The sequence below is a fragment of the Abrus precatorius genome, unplaced genomic scaffold (assembly GCF_003935025.1).
Source record: "Abrus precatorius isolate BTA unplaced genomic scaffold, Abrus_2018 Scaffold7, whole genome shotgun sequence".
In the NCBI taxonomy this organism is placed as follows: Eukaryota; Viridiplantae; Streptophyta; class Magnoliopsida; order Fabales; family Fabaceae; genus Abrus; species Abrus precatorius.
Window position 1 is genome coordinate 5,885,301 of NW_020874417.1, and position 23,302 is coordinate 5,908,602.

The window sequence follows — 23,302 nt, forward strand, 5'->3', positions numbered from 1 at the left end:
TAGAATAATTGATTTTGGATAAAGAGTTTTGGAAGGATATAATCACTTTTTTGAAGGCTGCATTTCCTGTTTCCAAAGTTCTTTGAATGGTTGATTCTGATGAGGAAACTATAGGCTTTATTTATGAGGCAATAGATCAAACTAAAGAAAATATTCAAATCACTTTCAATTGTGTTTAGAAAAGGTAACTAACTACTATCAAATTAAATTAATGGTTATTTTGTGATCTATGTTATATTGCATGTTGAATCTCTGTTATTTACTACTCTTTATCAGTTATGTACCTATATAGAATATCATAGATGAAAGATGGGATAAATAGCTCAATAGGCCTTTGCATGTTGCAGGCTATTTTCTTAACCCTAAGATGTACTATAGTCCTAAATTTAAGGCTAATCTTGAAGTTAAGTGTGGACTATATGGCTGTTTGACAAGGACGGTGCTTAATAAAGATGTAAAATTGATTGTCAACTTAATTCATTTAGAAAGCGAGCTAGTAATTTTGGTAGTTACTTGACTAGAAAAACTATTGATATACATCTACTAATTGATTGGTGGATGTCTCATAGAGATAAGTATCCTGAGCCTCAAAGATTTGCTATTTGAATACTAAGCTTGACATGTAGTTTTTTTTTGTGTGAACGTAACTGGAGTGCCTTTGAGATGATAAGTAGAGATTTTTAAAAAAAATTATGTAAAACTTAGCCAACTAATTTTTTTTATCTTAAATTATAATTTAATATATTATTATTTGTTTAGGTGTATACTAAAAGAAGAAATAGTTTGAAGCAAAATAAAATAAATGTTGTGATATTTGTTATGGCAAGTTCAAAATTGGCCAAAAAAAGGCAGCTAGGAGAGTGAATGATCTTTACATAAATGTAGATGATATTTCATCTGACAATGAGTGGATAATGAAAAATAATGATAGTGGAAATCATGAAAATTTTGTGCTAAGAAGACAATTTGGAGGACGAGGACATTCAAGTTGATGCTTTAAATGAAGATGAGGATATACTGCATCTTTTTTGTATTGTGGTATCTCCATGAGACGAAATCAAAGATAAGGATATACTACATATTTTTTGCATTTTGGTATCTCCATGAGACTGTGGTACATGGTGTTTGAATGGTTTGGTGTCAGTACTGAACATCTTTTTTGCATTGCAGTATCTCCATAAAACTATGGTACATGGTGTTTGAATGGTTTGGTATCAGTTTATGCTTACTTGAAAATTTGCATGAGGTGTTATCAAACATGTATGAAATCCAATATGAAAAAAGAAAAAATGAAAGGAGCTATAATGATGTGATTTGCGGTAGTATGAATAATTTAGCTTTAGTGAAATAATATTATCTTCAGTAATAATGTGTTAAATGCAAGTGGAATGTTTGATTATATTATATATGGTTCTTAGAAGTAGCTTGCAGCAGGACTTTTGGGAAGATCGATTGTATATGTAAATTGGATTAATGATTCCTTAATATATATTGTTAATTTTCTTTAAAGTTGTAATGAGTTTGTATACCCCCTGTACTCCGAATTTGTCTTTGATAAGATGTTGATACTTAGTAAAAAAAAAGTTTATAATACAAAATTTCATTACTCTCGTGCATAAAAAATTTAAATAAAAATAATCTATATTTTATTCAATAAACAATTAAAATTATTAAGATATATATATATATATATATATATATATATATTTCATAAAATAAATTAGTTATACTAAATTTTAATTTATATTTTTCACAATAAAAATCAATTTTATCATAAATTGTAATAAGCAGAAGAATCTTCTCACCTTAGTATAAGTATAAAAACTCTTAAATTTAATCTGAGCTTTTCATTTAATTTACATTTAACAACTAGTAAAATAATAAATTATAACCTGTTAGATGTAAGTTAAATAAAAGATTCAGATCGAATATAAGAATTTTTAGACTTACACTAGTATGAAAAGATCTTATCACTTATAATATATATATATATATATATATATATATATTATGACTATTTTAAAATTTAATAATTTTATAAATGGAAAAAGATTAAATATTATAATTATTAATAATAAATAATATATTATACTGAATATACTTAAAAATTAATATTTAATTTAAGAAATAAATTAGTGATGGAAGAAAAATTACACGTATATATATATATATATATATATATATATATATATAGTATTTTAATAAAAATATGTAATATTAAGAAAATAATAATATTATTAACAATTAATTTATATTACCTATTATGAATTTGTAGTAGTATAATTATAGGAAAATTTATAGAAATATAAACTATACTTTTATGCTTTATAATATAATAATTCTAATAAATTAAATATATAAAATATTTTGATTTAATAAAATATTTATATTATAAGAAAATTGTCTATTATTATATTATAAATAAAAATTTATTTTATTTTGAATATTATAATTACATTATAATATTATATTAATACTTTTATGTACATATATTATAATTGAAGAGAAAAAAAGTAGAAAGAAATTGATAAAAGTCTTTTCTCTTTAACAGTGAACTCATGGATTTGTGTGTTGGGCCCGAATGGACTAGACAAATAATTTTTAGTACGTAATTAAATTAGCCTAAATATAATTCAGTCCAAAATTTTATTTACCCACAACAGGCCTAAGCAAACGAAATGACTTTAATTAATAAATATAGGATTTGGATGAGAGATGAATAGGTTGGAATAAAATAAAGAAAAAAATTGAGAAAAATAAAATAATATATTATTTAGATAAATAAGAATAAAAAAATTATTTTATATGTGTAAGTCTTTATTTTTGAAAATAAAGTATTTTATAAATTTATTCTGTCTAATGTAATGTTAGATTATTATTTTATAAAAAATTGTTTCTTCACCAATATTAAGAGTTTAACTCACTTTTCAAAGTAATAATATTTAAACTTATTATTTTTTCACATTGTTACCTACTATAGTTTATTTTTTAATATGAAATTTTATCTATTTAATTTACTTATGTTTGATACAAAAAATATTATTTTAATAATTAAATAATAACATTTTATATTTATATAAATAATTACATATATAATAAAAATATTTTAAATAATAATTTAAAAAATATTTTTTTTAATTCTGAAAATATGAATAGTATGTATAAAAAATTTAAAATAAATAATTTTAAAATATAATTTATTTTTAAATAATATTTTTATCATATAACGTAAAAAAATTAAATGTTAATAATCAAACTAATAACTCTGAGCACCAACTAAAAATTATATTCAATACTCTAAATTAAGTTAAAATAATATATTGTTAATTGATCGTGTCAAGTGGTTTCAACAAATTCACTTAATTTTAGGTTACTCTTTTATTTAAATAAAAATAAAATCTGTAAGAATGAATAATTTTAGAAAAGTAACGGTTACTCAACAATAGAAAAAATTGACAAAATATCCAAATTGAACGGTAAAATATGAGCTTAATTTGGTTCAATTGTAATGTTATATTAAAATAAAATCTACAAATTAGTCTCTATAATTAAAATTTTGTATTTTATTCTTTATATATTTTTTTTTTTACATTTTAGTTTCTTCCATCTAACATAGTGAATGAATTTTAAATGGTAAGCACTAATTTGAAAGTATTTATTTATATAAGAATTAAATTATAATTTTTTAGAAATCAAAATAAAAAAGTGTCAATAATAAAATTTAAATTTATGATTTAACCTAAAAAATTATTATATATTTTTCTTATCATGACTATATCTTAGAGATTTATTTTGGTTATTATAACTATTTTATATTAGATGGAAGAAACTAAAATGTAAAAAAAATAAAATCGTATAAAGAGTAAAATATAAATTTTAATTATAGAAACTAATTTGTAAATATTTGTTAAATATAATAATTAAATGTGTATTTTAATAAAATAAAAGTAAGTGAACTTATTTAAAAAAAGTATTGAAATAAAACATTACAAAATTTTAAGAAACCAAAAATTTATATTTTAAAAGATAAAAATATAAAATATTAAAATTTTAAGAACTGAATTTAACCAACCAAATATAGTAAAATTTTATCAAAAGGATAAACATCTGTTACATTTTTTTATAACCAAATGGAAATTCTAACTATTCTTTTTTTTTAAATACTTGTTTTAGAAAAAGTGATATTCAAATACAAAATCATAAAATTTTAAGAGATTTCAAAATTATATTTTAAAATAAACTTATATATAATATAATTTTATTTTTGAAGAATAGTATATCTCTTTTTTTTTATATATTTTTTCAAATATTTTATAATAATTAATGTATAATAAAAATTATAACACAAATATTATCATTGATATTTTATTTATTCATTTAAAAGTATAATAAAAAATGAAAATAAAAAATAAAATAGATGTTAACTTCAACTTTTAAAACTAATTTGAAGTAATTAATTATAATAAATTTTTATCTAAAATCAAAATATTTATTATAATTTTATAATTTTAATATAATGAATGTATTGTATATATATATATATATATATATATATTTTATATTTTATTTTATTTTTTTTTACATTTGTTATATGATGAATTTTCCATATAACTTTATCCTAATCTGCTTGTTGGTTACATTTTATCTTAATCACAGAAAATATGAGTTAAAAATATCCTAGATAAAATAACACAATATAAATACTCAATCCTAGTGATATCCTATTGTTTAAAGTTTTGATCCTTCGATCTAACACTGTCATTATTTAATAAACGATAATGACTAATTCGAATAAGAACTTATATAGCAAATGAGCCTTTATTATGATGAAAAATTATATTTAAAAAAGCGAGAATAAAATTACTCTTTAAATAACTCTTATTAATTAACATTATTCTACTTAATAACCACATATACAAATTAATTTGGTCAATATAAAATAAATAATTTAAACAGTATATTTATTATGAAACAATACCCCATTAAAAAAAAAAAGAAATAATAATAACCATGGGAGTAATAAAAAGAGGGGGTAGTCTTGGTTGGTTAAAGAAGCGAAGCCTGTCTTGTCACTTTGCGGCCAATGTTGTAATCAACGAAGCAGTGTGAAGGGGTCTCTCTCGGGGTTTTGGGAGACATCGAACCACTGTGTCGGAGGGGGAGAGTGGCCACGACCAACTCCACCTCGAAGAACAACATCGAGAATCAGAAGCCACTCACTCATCCAATTATTTCATCTCAACCTTCCATTCCCCTTTCTGCTCTGCTACTTCCACATGCTCAACTTCTCGAGGGTTTAATCTATCTCACTTCCCATGCCCTATCCTTGCCGCTGAAGAACCTTGCAGAAGCACCCCGTGAGTTGCAACCCTAATTTTTCCTTAAAAATCTCATTTTTTTTCTTCTGGGTCATTCAATCTTCTTATTTCCCCCTCTCACACCCCCAATGTTGGTTGTAGTTACTCCCTAGGGTTTTTCTTTTTCTATTTTGGATCAATTTTAATTTGGTGGACTTAACTGTTATTCGAGTCTCTCTGTTTCAATTACCTGTACTGTGTGATTAAATTTATATTTTTATATATTTGTGATCAAAATTTCAAATTTTGATAAAAGTGTATGTGAAGTGTTTTTTTTTTTTTTTTTTGTGCGTGGTTAGGAAAGTGTGGTTCAGATGGCATGGATGGAAGATAATGATGGGAATGGGAGAGAAAAGGAAATAGTTGGAGAAAATGGTTTTTTGAAAGTGTCTGAGCCTTCTATTAGCAGTAGTGGCTCAGGTGGTGATGCTGATTCGGTGAATAAGATATGTGAAGGGAAAGATGATGTTTCATATGCTAACATTCTGCGTTCAAGGAATAAGTTTGTGGATGCTCTTGCTCTGTATGAGCGTGTGCTAGAGAGTGATAGTGGCAATGTGGAGGCTTTTATTGGAAAAGGGATATGTTTGCAGATGCAGAACATGGGTAGGCTTGCTTTTGAGAGTTTTGCTGAGGCTATCAGATTGGATCCTCAAAATGCTTGTGCTCTCACACATTGTGGTATTCTGTACAAAGATGAAGGTCGCCTCATGGAGGCAGCCGAGGTATGTTCATGTCGCCAGTTGAATAGTTCTTATGACGAGATGGGATGGCATTGTTGTTTTCTAATTCAGTTTGTAGAAGATGTGAAGTGCTTTACTCAGTTAATGAATTTTCTTGTTGTCGTATGAAGGTTGTATTTGACTAACCTAATGGTGATTATATGATTTCTTTCTGATGGCATTCCATTTCACTTTACCTGTCAGGCTACATCTATTATATTTTGAGTGAGGCATATAATGCAACTCCTTTAGTTTATTGATTACAACTGGTCTCTGATTATGGCTTGCGTATGTGCTTATTCATCAAGTTTATGTAGTTTTAGTTCTTTTCCACAGAAGGATACATAAGAAACTTTAACAGTAGACTTGTATAAATTATAAAGATTTTCTGTGAAATGTGAATTGCCCGAGTCAGAGCACTCAGCATCTTTGTTATTCATATTCATACACATTAAAGAATAAATACATTTTACATTTACAAGAACAAATGAACAACAGTAAAGAGTTAATCTATATTTTATGACTCTAGTCTTACAAATGATATATTAACTTCTTTAATTCCCAAATACGTTTTACTTCAAATGGGAAGATTGTACATATCATATTTGAATGTGCCATCATAGTCTTTGGTTCTTTGTCAGTTTTAGCTGAGTTCAGTATGTTGTTGATTAATTTTCCTAACTCTGAAATCAAGAATCTTAAATTTCCACGATCTGCATACTCACGTGTGTACAGAATCTTGTTTCTATCCACGTCCATTCAGTCCCTTATTGCCTGACTATTGAGTAAATATGGGGTTATGTCATTTTGGATATATAGGCATCATAATTTGCTACTGGGTAGTATGTCTGCTTACTTGTTTTTATTTTATAACTATACATTTAATCCATGCATATTTTAATTGGAGAATTCTGATACTAAGACTGCCAGCATGTTTTACTAAAATTATTTTGGGACATAAAGGGATGAATTTTCCTTTGATTATTCATGTCCCTGTTCTGGTTTATAACTTTTGGTATGTTGACTTATGAACTGAAAAATTACCTTCTAGTTGTAGATTAGGCATGATGCAGCAATTGGTTAATACTTTAAAGGTATGCCTGGGTAGTGTATTATGAGGTATGCATAGCTTAACCTAGATATTCTTAGTGTTACATTTGTCCTAGTTAGTGTCACAAAGTTTTGACTGTTACCTCTTTGTTTAGTATATTTTCTATGCTAGTATTTTAATAAGTTGGTTGATATTTGTGTTGAAGTTGTTGAGTGAGTGATATGAGAAGCATATGTTGAAAATTGTGGCTCAATAATGCTGTGCTTTTGGGGGGCATTTGTAAGAACTTATGAAAGTGGCTTATCCCCTTGTAGGTTCTTTGTAGCTTTTTTCAGTAAGTTTCACATAGAAGCTTGTCAAAATAAGCTCTTCTTAACCTATTTCAATAAGCTTTGCAATCAAGCATATGAATAAGCTTTCATTTGATAAGAGCTGATTGAATAAGTGCTTAATTAAGTTATTTACCAAGCACACTCTTGATTTTTATGTTTAATCAATATAATAAATACTAAGTTACAATTTCCAGATTACTATTTACATGACACACTGAATCTTGGCACGATTACTGAAATTTGACATAATGAAACACATTCGTAACAAAAGTCATCACTGATAGGATAATGATTTTCTTGGAACAGTCATATCAAAAGGCTTTACAAGTGGATCCTTCTTACAAAGCAGCTGCTGAATGCCTTGCCATTGTTTTAACGGATATTGGTACCAACATAAAGCTTGCAGGAAACACTCAGGAAGGAATTCAAAAATATTTTGAAGCTCTCAAAATAGATTCACACTATGCTGTAATCTTTCTGCATTTCCTACATTTAACCTTTATTATTAAATCCCTTCTAAATTTATTTTGCTTTTGGTGTGCATGATATGAATTTTTTTTCTTGTTGTATGTGCTCGCAGCCAGCATATTATAACCTTGGCGTGGTCTATTCTGAAATGATGCAATATGACATGGCCCTCAATTTCTATGAAAAGGCTGCAGCAGAGAGGCCTATGTATGCTGAAGCATACTGCAACATGGGGGTAATATATAAAAATCGTGGTGATTTGGAAGCGGCTATTACTTGTTATGAGAGGTAGTCCATATATCTAGAGCTTTTATATGAGCCAAATTTTACATGTAACTATTTTATCTTTTTTGTTTTGTGTTTTTGGATTAGTTCGTTTTGTTTAAAATAAGTTTTAATTAAAATCTTATCGACTGAACTTTTGGAAAAAGAGAAAGTGATTTCTTCCCAAACATTAATCTAAATCCAAACATGTAAGTAATGACCTCTGCTGTTGCACTCTGTAATATCAGTTGATGCTTTGTGACAGGTGTTTAGCTGTTTCACCTAACTTTGAGATTGCAAAGAATAATATGGCCATAGCTTTGACAGATTTGGGGACGAAGGTGTGCATATATATGACATCCCACTCATAGTACCAATTGTTTTTGAGTAACCTTATTGATATTATCTTATTATATGACGTCTCAACATGAATAATAATAATGCATTGGTAATAAAATTGAAACGAGTTGGCGAGCAATGCAAATGTTATACCATGGAGCTTTTTTTTTTTTTTTTTTTCTTTAAATGCAAATTTGAAATAATATAAAGCTGTTTACTTGATATAGGTGGAATCTATGCTTTGTTGCTTAAGGACCAATGCTTTTAACTAGATTTCAAACTGGCTTACTGGAAATACAAAATTTATGAAAATTATTCTGACTTATGACCTATGATTATTGCTTGCCAATTAATGTTTAATTTTTCCTTGTCTTAATTGTATTTTATTGCCTGTTCTTTATTCTTTCACTTTCCCATGTATAATGTAATGACATGGGTTGACAACTTTGGATCATTTTATCTCATGAAGATCAGTTTTGGTTTATAGGTTAAGTTGGAGGGTGACATCAACCGAGGTGTGGCTTTTTATAAGAAAGCTTTGTATTATAATTGGCATTATGCTGATGCTATGTATAATCTTGGGGTTGCTTATGGTGAGATGCTTAAGTTTGATATGGTATGTCTTGTCTACCTATATTTCTAGATGTGCATCTGCATGTATTATATTAATATTAATACACAACATTCTTGTATTACTAATTGCCTTCTTGGAAAATGTATGCTACATAGGCTATTGTGTTCTATGAACTTGCCTTCCACTTCAATCCACATTGTGCGGAGGCTTGTAACAATCTAGGTGTTATATATAAAGATCGTGATAACCTTGACAAAGCAGTTGAATGTTATCAGGTAACATCTATCATGTCAGTTTTTTTCACCTTTGCTGGATTGATTCCATAGAGTTTTGATCTAAAATATTTTATTCTGTAATGTAGCTTGCTTTGGCAATCAAACCTAATTTTTCACAGTCATTGAATAACCTTGGTGTCGTATACACTGTCCAGGTTAAGTATTTGTGCTATTCCTAAATTTGGAAAAACAATCAAATGCCTTCTGTAACTGATTTTATTCTTTCTCCAGGGAAAAATGGATGCTGCTGCTAGTATGATTGAGAAAGCTATCATTGCTAATCCAACATATGCAGAAGCATACAATAACTTAGGTATTTTTTTTTTTAATCTTTTCTATAAATAATTTGTTTAATCATTGTGGTTTTGCCACGTCTTAATGTGCTTGTCTTGGTCAAGGTTGTGCTGCTTCTTGTTCGGCACATTACCAGCTTAGGTTTAAAGTTGGTTATGTGGCTTTTATCAAACATTGGTTGTGTGATTGGTATGTAAAATGGTTTTCTTATCTCAACTTTGGTTGAAAAGAGTCGTCTAACCATCAGATTATTGACAACATTTATAGACTAATCATGATGATCAGAAAAGGTGAACAAATAATGCCCCAATAGGTTCAAGTGAATCATGTCTGCTTGCTTCTTTGGTTAGGGCATTTTTGTCAGAGGTTTATTTATAGTTTATAGAGCTTTTGTTGAAACAATATTACTACTGCCAAAGCAATGATAGCTGAAATTGCTGGGAAACAATTTGAGCTAAGCATTCCATTTGAAAGGAGTTTGAGAAGTTGTAACCAATTGTGTTAACATCCTTTGCATGGTGTTTTATGTTATGGATTTTTCACTAGTATTTAGTTACAAAATATGACTTATTTCAATTTGCAAGCAATGGATTATTGGCACAGCTTTTATAATATACCTTATCATTTGTATTCTTGTTGTACAGGGGTTCTTTACAGGGATGCTGGTGATATTGCTTTGGCAATTAATGCTTATGAGCAATGTCTTAAGATTGATCCTGACTCTCGAAATGCTGGCCAGGTCTGTTGCATTATGGGTGAATGTTTGTTCTTGTAGATTTTATATTATTTTGCATAGCCGGAAATTGCCAATGTTAATGCTACATGAAACCATTAGATCATTTTTTGCTGAATTTAAAACCATTAAATCATCATTTACAGAGAATGTGTATTTAAACTAAGTTTAAGCTTGTCATTATTTCTTAAAGATTACATCAAATACAGTTGGAACTATTGAGACAAATTACATCAGTATTTAAACTTTTATAGGGCATCATTTTTAATTTAGAGGACTTCGCCTAACCCTTCTGCAACTCCTCTGACATTCAAGCTGACAGGACATTGAGGACAATCAAGCCACTCACACTGCTATCAATAGAGCGTAAGAGTGTTAGTAGCACAAATGTTTTAAAGGACTGACTTTCCTATTCTTAAGGTGTAAGGTGATGGCCCAGGGATAGTTTTTTATCACATTATCATCAAGATGTTCCCTTACACAAGAACCTTTTAGGCTTTCGCCCTTTTAAATAGAAATAGAGTTAAGACTGAAACAAAAGAGGTATGATAACTGGCTTGTATTTAGTTGTGGGCTTGACCAAACAGGTGACCTGACTTCACTAGGATTTATAAATGACTAATGGCCTACATAACCTCTTAAAAATGCCACAACCTCTCATAGGGGATTGCTACCTCCAACCATTGTTTTGGATAAAAGAACCAAAAACTTGTGATCATATTTGTGTGTATAATGAATGGTTGGGTATACTGGGATTAGGTATTGACGACTGGTATTTTATGTAATCTGTCTGTTTCAACCTGGACATAGACTTATGGTCCACTGTGGGTTGAGTTGAACGTTGTCATCAGCTTGTTGTTTATTTTAAAATCTATTTTCTCTTTCTTTTCCCTCCTGGAAAAATAAAATCTGAAAATACTCCTTGGAAAATTATAGCTATCTAATTCAGAACTTGGCCTATCATACTGGTCTTGGTATTAGCTTTTTTTTTTAAATTCAAATTCATTTGATTTTCTTGTTATATTCACATTAGTTGTGATAAAGGGTTTGGGTGACTGGGTTTTCTTCTTTTGCAATAATGATCTGTTTTGTAATTGTTGGAGGTTATTTTTTCTCCTCTTTTTTTTTTTTTTTTTCTCTACAGCAATTGATACCTCTTTTCAATACACTGTAATGTGCAGAACCGCTTGCTTGCGATGAATTACATAGATCAAGGAAACGATGACAAACTTTTTGAGGCTCACAGGTTACAGCTTTCTCATTTAAACTGTTAAATTTTGATTTGGTTGTATTTGATCAATGTTATTATCCAAGATATTTCATCAAATTTCTTGATTATTTTATAAATGTTTCATGTCAAATATGATTTCCTAAGGTGACGAGAGAAATAACACTTTGATCGATTTCCTGATAAACTTCATTGTTTTTTCATAAATGTTTGGTAAAATTTTTAATTTCTGTAGGTGATGAAAAATAAAAACACTTTAATTAATTGCCTGTAACTGAAACATATATACCATATGCGTTGTGCTGGTGGAGAGAAACAGTTTGGGCCCTTTAATTACCTGTGACAATGGCAAACAAGTTGAAAAATGAAAGTGAAAAAATTTGAAAGAAATATTTTTCTCATCTAGCTGTGTACTAAGACATCAAGGCATGAATTTAGAGTGGAAGCTGTTGAGGTTGAAAGGCAAGAAGAAATTAATTTTGTATAATCTGTATCAGTCAGTAGGATGAAATGATCTCTTGTATCTTGGTTGTCAACTTTTAAGCACAAAAATACTCCCTTTTTCAATAACAAAAAGGTCAATAAAATACCTTTTAGCTCATTAACTTGAATTTTCTGTTTTGGATGTTGGGTTTGAGATCTCTTAAACTAGTCATTGTATTGGGAACTGTCCAAAAGCTCTTAACTGTTCATTTACACTAGTGGAAGCCATTGGTATGATCATGAGAGTAGCTGAATGACACTTTCAAATCACAATTCCGATGTTATGTAGGGATATCAATGATATTCTTGTGTTACTAACTTAAATATTTAGAAATGTATGTTTCTTGTTGATTCTGCTAGTGGTTTGTTTTGGGATCAATGATATGCATGGCTTTTGATTGGTAGCAGTTCAATTGCCAACTTGTCAGCCATAATGTTTTTATGCTTATCAACTTACTTTATGTGAAAAGGTAGAATGACATGTAGCCTGGAGATTTTATCAAAAAAATGTTTTCTTACAGGGACTGGGGTAGGCGATTTATGAGACTATATCCGCAGTTTACATCATGGGACAACTCAAAAGAACCTGAACGGCCTCTTGTGATAGGATATGTCTCTCCTGATTATTTTACACATTCTGTGTCATATTTCATAGAAGCTCCCCTTGTCTATCATGACCATACCAAATATAAAGTGATTGTTTATTCAGCAGTTGTCAAGGTATTGTATATGAATGTGCATGTGCGAACTGCAAAATGCTTATTTAATACTGTTAACATGTGGTCAATTTTCAAAAATTTTCTGTGCATTTGGTCTTTACACTAGGTAATTGAATAAAATATTTTCCTTACCTATCTTAATAGTAGAAATGTCAAACAAATATTGGAAGAGCCTGAGCCTTTTTTCCCCGGGGGTAATCTGAGTATTTGGAAGAGAAAGTTTCCAATCTTTGTGAATGGTTTTAGATCTAGAAGATTAGTTGCTTTAGGAACTATGTTACCTTTTTGGAAACAAATGACAATTTTTTAAAATTATTTTTCTGGCCAGTTAGTTTCATGTCTATTGTTGGACCTTGTTTCCCACAGTTCAAACTCTTGGAACAATGGATAATACCTATTCTGGTTTCATGTTCTATATTCAATCAGAATTTTTCTTTATGAGGTTTCACAATTAAAATATTCTGGTCTTTACAAGCAAATGTTTATTAAGCAAAATAGAGACTGTTATGTTGGCTACTTGGCTAACTACAAACAAATCAAAGGGAAGCAAAAAACATAATCCTGGATATTACAAAAGTCTGGTGAATAAGAGCTATCTTTCCTGCCAGCCTATATATCTTGTGAATTGATATTATCTCCAGTGACTGGCTCTCTCTATAGGGTGGGATTGGGATTGCTTATGGTGTCCACTTCTAATTTTGGTTCTAGAATTTGTTTTGTCATTAATATTGCCATTTTTTCCATATAATTGAAATTGATTTTCTTGTAATGTTGCAGGCAGATGCAAAAACCATCCGGTTTAGAGAGAAAGTCTTGAAGAAGGGTGGGATATGGAAGGATATTTATGGAACTGATGAAAAGAAGGTCGCTGACCTTGTTAGAGAAGATCAAGTTGATATTTTGGTAGAACTTACTGGTCATACTGCAAACAATAAGCTGGGAATGATGGCATGTCGACCTGCTCCAATTCAGGTGTTTTTAACATATCCGCATGTAGTTTTTTCCCCCTTGTTTGTCTGCTTATAACTTTTCATACATTGCGTACTATATTCTTTTTTTATTTTCAGTCTCTATTTCTTAGTATATTGTTTTTGTGAAGATGCAAACTTATATTCTGTAGTGTTAATGTTTGACACATTCTTCGTAATTTCTTCCAATGAAAATTAATTTTCTTTTTGTGTAATAGAAGTTGGAAGAGTTGGTTAACAGTGCTTAGTTTTATTAGAAATGGACTGGGCTTAACCCCAAATGCTAGGTCAAGGGAAAATTGCCCAAATCTTGTAAGGAGGATTTTGGCCATATTCTTAGCCTATATGGGACATGTTAACACATTCTTCTCACACCTAGGATTGGATATGTAAAGTGTGAAATTTGCAAGAATGGACATCTAAGGGTTCCCTAACATCACAATTGGGTGTATTTTGATCCCATTTTAGAAATAGACTAGACCCAACTTAACCCCAAAAATTAGTTCAAGGGAGGCGGGTTGCTTAAGTCTTGTAAGGAGTATTCTAGTCATGTTCTTAGCCAATTTGGAACATCTTAACAAATTTATCTTACTACATTTGGCATATTGATAAGCAGCTTAATTAGGCCAGGCAGATACCCTTATATTTAATATTTAAAGAATTTTATCTGTGATATCAAAAATTTTGAACTATAAGGTATATATGTCTTTCATCTATGCTTTTGTTTTGATGTTACATATATAGCTTTAGCCATTTACATATGCGTGCTAAATTTAATCATCAAAGTGGCATGTATCATTCATCATAACATGCATTATGCTACCATTATATGCTGAATATATTTAGTTTGATCTTTGTGAAATTGTAACATATTGCTTGAGATACAGGTGACTTGGATTGGTTATCCAAACACGACAGGATTGCCTACAATTGATTATAGAATCACTGATTCACTGGCAGACCCTCCTGAAACAAAGCAGAAGTACTCTTGATTTTCTGTACTTTCTTGTCATTGATTTATACAAGACCACTTCTTCTCTATTACTCTTATTGTAATTTATTTTCTAATGATATTTTCCCCAAATTACAGGCATGTTGAAGAGTTAGTTCGATTACCAGATTGCTTCCTTTGTTACACTCCTTCCCCTGAGGCTGGTCCTGTTTGTCCAACTCCTGCTGTTTCCAATGGCTTCATTACATTTGGTAGTTTTAACAATCTTGCCAAGGTAGTGATAGTGTTAAATATATTATTTACTTCTGTTCTTGTTTATCAGTAGCAAATTGTAAAAGTCATGTATCCCCTGACTTATGTTGTTTTATGTCATCAGATTACACCTAAAGTATTGCAGGTTTGGGCAAGGATACTGTGTGCAGTTCCAAATTCTCGTCTTGTGGTAAAATGTAAACCATTTTGCTGTGATAGTGTGAGACAGAGGTTTCTTTCAACCCTAGAGAAGTTAGGTTTGGAACCACTGCGCGTTGATCTTCTGCCCCTTATTCTTCTTAACCATGATCATATGCAAGCTTATTCTCTGATGGACATCAGGTAATATATGGTTTTGCATTCTTTAGATGTTTTTATGGTCCTGGATGAACTTGTTTTATTATTACTCATACATATTTTGGTTTTGTATTGACACGAATCTTTTATCATGTATAGCCCCTCTCTTTTTGTATTCACATTTTTTTTCGTATCTTTAGTGTAAGTTAGATATGACTACAATTCAGTATAAATGTAAATTATGAAAATCTGAAAGAGTGACTCAACTAGGCATGTAGCATCATTTAGTTTAAAAACTTATTGTGTAGTTTATTTTCTACTTGGAAATGTTTACGTTCAAATTGCTCAAGAGCTTTTACCCCAAATGCTGTTTTTGTGAAAAAATAAAATAAAATAACTCTTTAAATTTATTTGCTTCCTAAAATTCTGTAATTCACTATGCTAAGGATTGTTGTTTATGTTGCTAAATACTGTATAGTATGGAAACAATAAAATTTAGAGACATTGGGAGTGGTTTTTTGGGTAAGTGTCAGAGTTTAACTAAGTAGTTATTTAGCTATCCTTTTTTGAACAGCATCATACCAATAGTATCTAGTAAAGGACTAGAAAGACTCCACAAATATAGATCACCAGATTCTCTTTTGGTTACTTTGTTGATTGTTAAACATGTAAATAAATGACTACTTGAAATATTATTAAGCTTACCTTTATGAAAATTTTATTTATTTACATATATTACAACAACAATAACCAAGTCTTATCTCACTAGGTGAGGCCAGCTACATATGAACTCAGTCAAAAATTAAATTTTTAGAAATTTGTTTACATACATTGATTTTTAAATTTTCCATGGATCATGGTTGGGGTTTTACCCATTTATTTGTATTTTCTGCCCATAATACAAATTATTCTGTTCTGTCCTACCATGCAGTTTGGACACATTTCCATATGCTGGAACGACAACAACTTGTGAATCTTTATACATGGGAGTTCCTTGTGTTACAATGGCTGGTTCAGTGCATGCACACAATGTTGGTGTTAGTCTTCTTAGCAAAGTTGGTAAGGAACTGCATTATTTCCGAATGAATTAATAGTTCTTGGTTGCATAATTCTCAAGCAATAAGCTAAGGTTTTTGATCACCAAAGGATAAGAATATAAAAGAATGCTATATTTAGTTAGGTTCTTACCTAGCGGGATAAGACTTGTTTTGCTATGTGTAGTTAGGTGCACAGTTCCAAGTAAGTCAAAAGCATCTTTCAAAATCTATTTTTCTTACCGTTGGTACACCGGTGCCCTTTGGGTCTTGATTGTCAAATTCCAAGGATGGGAAACTTTTTATCACAGCAAGACAGCCATTGATGCATGATGGAAGATTTTTGCCTTGATCTAAAATCGCCTGTGACATGACATGGCCTGATTTATTTTTCATTTATTTCACTTTGATGAAATGAATTGCTTACTTGCGTTCACTTCCTTAAAAATGGACTGCGTTCACTTCTCTTGGTACCTATATGTTTGTGCTCTTTTATATTGTTTGTTATTACCATCTCTTTTTCTTGGGAGAGGTTGTTAGATATGCAATCTTACATCAAATAGTATGTAGAACATAATATTGTTTTGCATCTTTACCTTCGTAAAAACTACTAAATATCTCACTTTTAACAATTCAGGTCTCGGCCATTTGATTGCCAAAAATGAAGATGACTATGTAAACTTGGCTCTTAAGTTAGCCTCTGACATTTCAGCTCTTCAAAATTTGAGAATGACCCTGAGAGATCTTATGTCCAATTCCCCTCTCTGTGATGGAGCAAAATTTACCATCGGGCTAGAGTCAACCTATCGGCAAATGTGGCGCAGATATTGTAAAGGAGATGTTCCATCTTTGAAGCGCATGGAGTTGTTGCAACAACCTGTATCTACTAGTGAACCATCTAATAATAACTCTGAGCCAACAAGGGCCACAAACTCAAGTGACGGCAGCCCTGGGTCTGGCAAGGCCAACGGATTCAGTTCATCGCAACCGCTGAAGCTTAATCACAGTTGTGAAGAAAATGGTGGGTCATTGAATCACAGTAGTAAGGAAGGGATGGTGGGTTCAAGTTGAATTTCATCTTGGAGTCCTTTGTAGTGATTCAAGGATGTTAAACTGTATTACAATAGGTGCAGTGTTAGGTTGGCATGATGTATATTGTGGTTGATATTGGAAGGGGCTTGCAGCAACCACAGTATCACAGAAAAGTTAAATTTTCATAGAATGACAATTTTTTTTCCTGGGAAAGAAGTGTGTGAGCAACGGTTATCAAATCGATTTGTGTCCTCAACTGCTGTGGATACACAAAGGAGCGATGCTGCTTTGAATGGCATCCTTCAATATATGTAACACATTTTTCCCGAATTATAATAGCTAGTTGAGAGTGTAAATTGTGTAATATTTATTTACTTTTGTCCTTTTTCTAGCATGGTATTGTTGGTCAGATTATAGTGGGGGAGTGTGTAACAGGCCTTACATGAAAAGGACTGGACAAATTTAGATTGCTGTGGTAGTATCCGATAATAAATGTGTGTTGATTCTAAGATGAGGGATATAAAGGCATTATTTTGAAAACTGGACTCGCTTGTTCAACTGATTGAATTGAGAATTGGTGAGTTGTCTCATCAGTTTAACTTAGAGAATCAGCTGATCTTAAAACCACTGAGAACCAGCAAAGAATAAGTCCAACTGATCCAAAGTTGATGAAAGCAAGCGGTGAAAACTGGTTAGGATAGGTTAGTTTTAATTTTCTATAAAATTATTATTTTTATATTTTTTATAAATTTTAAATTTTTTTTAACAAAATAAAAATTCAATGGTAAATTATAAAGATCTGTATACACAAATTTTTATTATTAATTTTTTCTTGTAAAAATATATAGTATTAATATGAATTTAATTTGTCTTATTTTTTTGATATTTTGTAATTTACTACTTAATATATATATAGAATTTTTTCTCAGTCAAAATTTATTTATGGTTGAATTATTGAACTTTGAATTTGTATCTTTATCAGTTTAATGATCAATCTAATATTTAAAATATTGTATAAAAGTTTAATTTGTAAGTACAGTTAAGTGCCATCAATTCGAATTAGCAGTGAATTATTGGTTGAATTGTATATATTAATAATTGGAATGTTAAATGGTTAATATCGTAACCTCTACTTTTAGTCAGTTAATGCATTCAATCAATACTTTTGCCAACAAAATATATTATTCTTGAATGTTCTATTCTAAATGAATGATATTTTCACTTTTCTCAAAAACGTTTTTCTCATATTTCTCGTTACTTAACATTTATTATATAACAGAAGAAAGATACGAAGACAAAATTAAGAACTGTTTCTGGAGTCATATTTCTTTGTAGTTTTTTTTTTTGGGATAATTAGTGAATAACATAAAATGAGAATATTGTTGTGCAAGAAACATAACATGGGGAAACAAAGAATCCAAATTCTCATGTTATTTCTCTTGCATTCTTCGTCCACCATTATTATTCTTTTAATTCCTCTCTTCATTTCTTATCACATTATTCACTAGATATCATATTTCCCTCTCTTCTTCCTATTTATTTTTTATTCAATGAACTGTATACGTTCTAAATTAGTGTGTCAAAAAATCTTTTCCTTGCATCAATGGATTTATTAGGTTTGGTTGACTCTATTAATTAATATATATGCTTTAATGGATTAGGGAGGCTGCATGGTTTGGTTGACTGATTAATTAAATACTTTGTTGTTAGTCATAGCAGCAGGTTGGATTCTGCACTTCAATTATAGTAACTACGATTTTTTTTTTCATAGCTTTTTCATCATATCATTCAACACTTTGATGGTGATAACAGCAATAAAGGACAGCCTTATTCAACCGCTGTTACACATTCTGCAAATTTTATTGAAGAAACCCCATGTCCGCTGACAATCATATTCCCAATTTTTTAAAAAGAAATTTAATTAAGGAGTAAAATAAACAATGAATCTTTCTCGCACACCTATTTGCTTTGTTATTATCAAAAAGTGAATACGTAGTGGGAATGGTTTCGTAACTACTCAGCTTGACTTCCCTTGTCCAAGCTAATGCTTACCATTCTATTGCTCTATATAAGCTTCAGCAGTCAAACCATATGAATATTCATATTACAGTCTCGTATATCCTTATAAAACAAGCTTATTTCAAATTTCAAAGTTAAAATGTCAACCACTATTGATGTCCCAGAATCAAGCTATGCTGCTAAAGGAAAAGTAGTTTTAGGTGCAGCCCCAAGGCCAGGAGGATGGAAAAAGGGGTAGCCATAATGGATTTCATTCTAAGGTTAGGTGCTATTGGGGCTGCTCTTGGTGCTGCTGCCACTATGGGAACAAGTGATCAAACTCTCCCTTTCTTCACTCAGTTCTTCCAGTTTGAAGCTAGCTATGATAGCTTTACTACTTTCCAGTATGTAACCTTCAAAATTCTACTTTCTATTATGACTCTACATGACATTAGGGTTTGTTTAGTTTTTTATAAAATGTTTTATATGTATATATTTCTGTTTATTTCATTTTGTTTCTTGTTTTTAAACTAGAATGAAATTAAGGGGATAGTTTTGTTATTCGAAGTAAAAATTAAATTGAAACAAAAACGTGTTTTGAAACCAAAGAATCCCTTACTTTCTTTAGATTTTAAAAATATATTGTTTTTGCTATTTTCACATATCATTAAAAAATATAACCTTATTTTTAAATTATTTCCAATTTTAAAAAATTCGTATAGGATTTTTTTTGTTGCTTTCAGTCCTATTCACTGAAATGAGAAACTGAATGTTTAACAAAATGCAGATTTTTTGTTATTACAATGGCTTTAGTGGGTGGCTATCTGGTCCTTTCCTTACCCTTCTCAATTGTAGCCATCATACGCCCCCATGCAGTTGGACCAAGGCTTTTCTTGATCATTTTAGACACTGTAAGTTCTTTAACACTTCAATTATATTCACTCTCATTCAATAACCCTATATGATTAGCAAGACCCTTTATTTTCCCATCGATAATTTATCCACAAGAGGCCGTAATTAATTCAGTAGAAGAGATTTTGCTGGCTAAGAACCAATTAATACAACTCTTAAGTTTTTATGATATTGCAGGTGTTTCTTACTCTAGCGACTGCTAGTGGTGCTTCAGCTGCAGCCATAGTTTATTTGGCACACAATGGCAATCAGGACTCAAATTGGCTTGCCATATGCAATCAATTTGGGGATTTCTGTGCACAGACCAGTACAGCAGTGGTGGCATCGTTCATAGCTGTGGTTATATTTGTGTTGTTGATTGTGATGTCTGCCTTGGCTATTGGGAAACATTGAGAATTAAGATAGATTCAGAGGCTTATGTTACCTGTATTGTTATTACGTTGTGCATGGTAGTTCTGTTTTCCCAGTCTTTCTCAGGTTCAGTTTTCCATGAAGTCAATTGAATCGTGTCAATTTGATTCCTTGTATTGATTTGGGAAGATGTTGCTATGGAATATTAAATTACACCTCCCCTTATGATCTTATACATACGAAACTTTAATCACTTCACAAGAATTATGAAATTTATGTTGAGAGTTTATTTAACTATATCTTATTTAAACATCTTTTATTTTAAAATTTGTATTTAAAAATTAAAATTCCACAACAGCCTCAAATATTTTCTTAATGTGTAACTTCTTTTAGAAATAATTTTTTAATCTATGCAATATTGTATAGGATAACAAGTTATATATAATAAAATTTATTAAAAAATTTATTATTTAATAATATTAACACAGTGAATTGAATTGTATTAAGTAATTTTTAGTAAAAGCTTACCACATATAATTTTTTTTTTATCATACATAATATTGCATAAGTTAAAAAAATTATTTTAAAAATATGGCTTAATTTAAGATTCTATTTTATAGTAATTAAAGCTTTTTAAATAAGTGTGGAAATCTATCTGTAAACACAAGTGATGAGCATAACATACAGGTAGCTTAACAAGTTTTTTTAAACTTAACATATATATAATTTTAAAACAATATAACATAAATTTAATATAGTATTAACATTTCATTTATTTAATTATTTATTCATTTAAATGAATTGATCTATTAGATATAAAGTTTTTTAATGATTTAAAATTTAACTTTTTTTTTTAACTTTCTTAAAAAGTTTTTAACTCTTGACTTGTTTAGTAAGTTTTACTTAAGTTAGATTAACGTCAAGCTTGTCTGTACATAAGTTTCAATTTCGATAATTAAGTTGGACCAATACGATCTACTTTTCTCTGAAAATGGAGTTATACGAGTCGACCAATGAGAGAGTAAGGACTTAGTTTGAGTAAAGTTCTTCAAAAAATTGATATAAATAAATAAATAAATAAATTTTTTTATAAGATAAAAGAAGTTAAAATAAAAAATTTCTAAACAAAAAAGAAGCATAAAATATTTTTAAATTATGAAGGAGGTTTTGTTCATTTTTTTTAACTCTTATAAGTATTTATTGAAAAATTTATTCAATCTGAAACTAAGTGTCTAAGTATATACAGTAGTTTAAAGTTGAATAAAATTAATTTATAATAATTATTTTTGGTCATGAATTAATTTATAATTATTAAGTGTAATTAAAACATGTACATAAATTAATTTAGATCACACACTACTATTGAAACATGTGACATGTGTTTTTCTTTTTAATTGATTTTCCGTTAACTAAACCTTGCACGATTTTTTAAATGAATTTAATAGTTATCATTATTTGTGCAAATTATCATAGGGACGTTCAATGTGAGAAAATGGAATTAATGTTTGGACGAGAGATAAAAGAAATAAATAGGAGATTGAGAAAAAAAGTAAAAATATGATGAAAAGAGTATTTTATTTCGATGTAAAGAAATAGAAGGAAAAGAAAAAAAATTCTTCTACTTATTTAGATGAATATTTATAATAATCATAAAAAATAATTTTTTTTATTATAACATTTTAAATAAAAAATATTTTTTATTTTTTTTATATTTTTATATTTACAGAAATGATTTAACAATAAAAATAAACAAAACAAAAATAAAGTAAAATTCTGCAGTCCCTCTCCTTTCCCCTCAATTTGAGTTTTTCTTAACAGTAGATTGATACAAAATTGCTTCCTCCTACTTTTTCTAAGAGCATCCAAACAAGTATGCTCTCCCCACTAAATCACTGCCCCTTAATTCTATCCACTGCAAGCAAATACACTAAATCAAACTGTGTTATATACAAATAGAATCTTAATCTCCTAGCTATTCTAATAATCGCTATAGGTATTAGACAAAAAGTAAAAGGTCAACCAACTGAATGTAAAACAAACATAACGTGGAAAATGGTTATTTGAGACTTTGTTTTGGGTCATGTACAATGGGATAAAGAAAGAAAGAGATGAAAAATAATAAAAAAGAGAAAAAGGATAAAAAATAAATGTAAGAAAACAGTGAATATAAAAAAATGTAAGAATTGAACACAATCTAACTACTTAATACATTCAATTATTAGACTTAATTAATCAATATCATTTAAGACTTTTTAAATAACCAATATATACACAACGACTTGAGTTTAATAAATGTCATTAATAACTAACTATATATGATAAATATCAACCAATTCTATGGATATTGATTTAAAAATAAAAAATATTTAAAGGTATTATTGTATTTTTTATCTTTTTTTTTTTTTTTTTATAATTTGTAGATCTTAATTCTTTAATCACCGGGTAAGTTCAATTAAAATACTTGCTTACTCCTGATTTTAAGATATGCGTACTAAATAGTAAGTGATCCAACAAAATGTCATTCATCATGAAATATATCTTGTAGGTCTCAATTAATGAATTTTGTAGTGGAAAAATAGTTTCTTGAGTTTATGTGACGTAACTTTGCCAAATAATATTAAGCATAGGATATGACAAAGAGTCCAATAAGTGTTATGGATTAGGGAG

General features: G+C 29.4%; 1 protein-coding gene and 1 pseudogene across 5 annotated transcripts; both read left to right on the top strand.

Annotated features, from left to right (window-relative positions):
* The first annotated feature begins 5,048 nt into the window (after positions 1-5,048).
* Positions 5,049-17,976, top strand: LOC113873481 (probable UDP-N-acetylglucosamine--peptide N-acetylglucosaminyltransferase SPINDLY). Of its 5 annotated transcripts, none has more exons than XM_027511611.1 (18): positions 5,049-5,357; positions 5,657-6,082; positions 7,769-7,930; positions 8,043-8,218; positions 8,460-8,535; positions 9,021-9,149; positions 9,263-9,382; positions 9,469-9,537; positions 9,614-9,695; positions 10,321-10,415; positions 11,591-11,655; positions 12,642-12,840; positions 13,617-13,811; positions 14,695-14,789; positions 14,898-15,033; positions 15,136-15,353; positions 16,240-16,367; positions 16,980-17,976. In XM_027511611.1, the coding sequence occupies exons 2-18, from the start codon at positions 5,672-5,674 to the stop codon at positions 17,411-17,413; spliced, it is 2,790 nt and encodes a 929-aa protein (XP_027367412.1). In that variant the 5' UTR covers positions 5,049-5,357; positions 5,657-5,671; the 3' UTR covers positions 17,414-17,976. The 5 variants fall into 5 exon arrangements, with proteins under 5 accessions (XP_027367412.1, XP_027367413.1, XP_027367415.1 ...); XM_027511612.1 differs by having other exon boundaries at positions 5,625-6,082; positions 16,980-17,909; XM_027511614.1 differs by having other exon boundaries at positions 5,077-5,357; positions 17,055-17,733.
* Positions 17,977-19,532: 1,556 nt separating this feature from the next.
* LOC113873099 lies at positions 19,533-20,684 on the top strand (annotated as a pseudogene).
* The last annotated feature ends 2,618 nt before the right edge of the window (positions 20,685-23,302 follow it).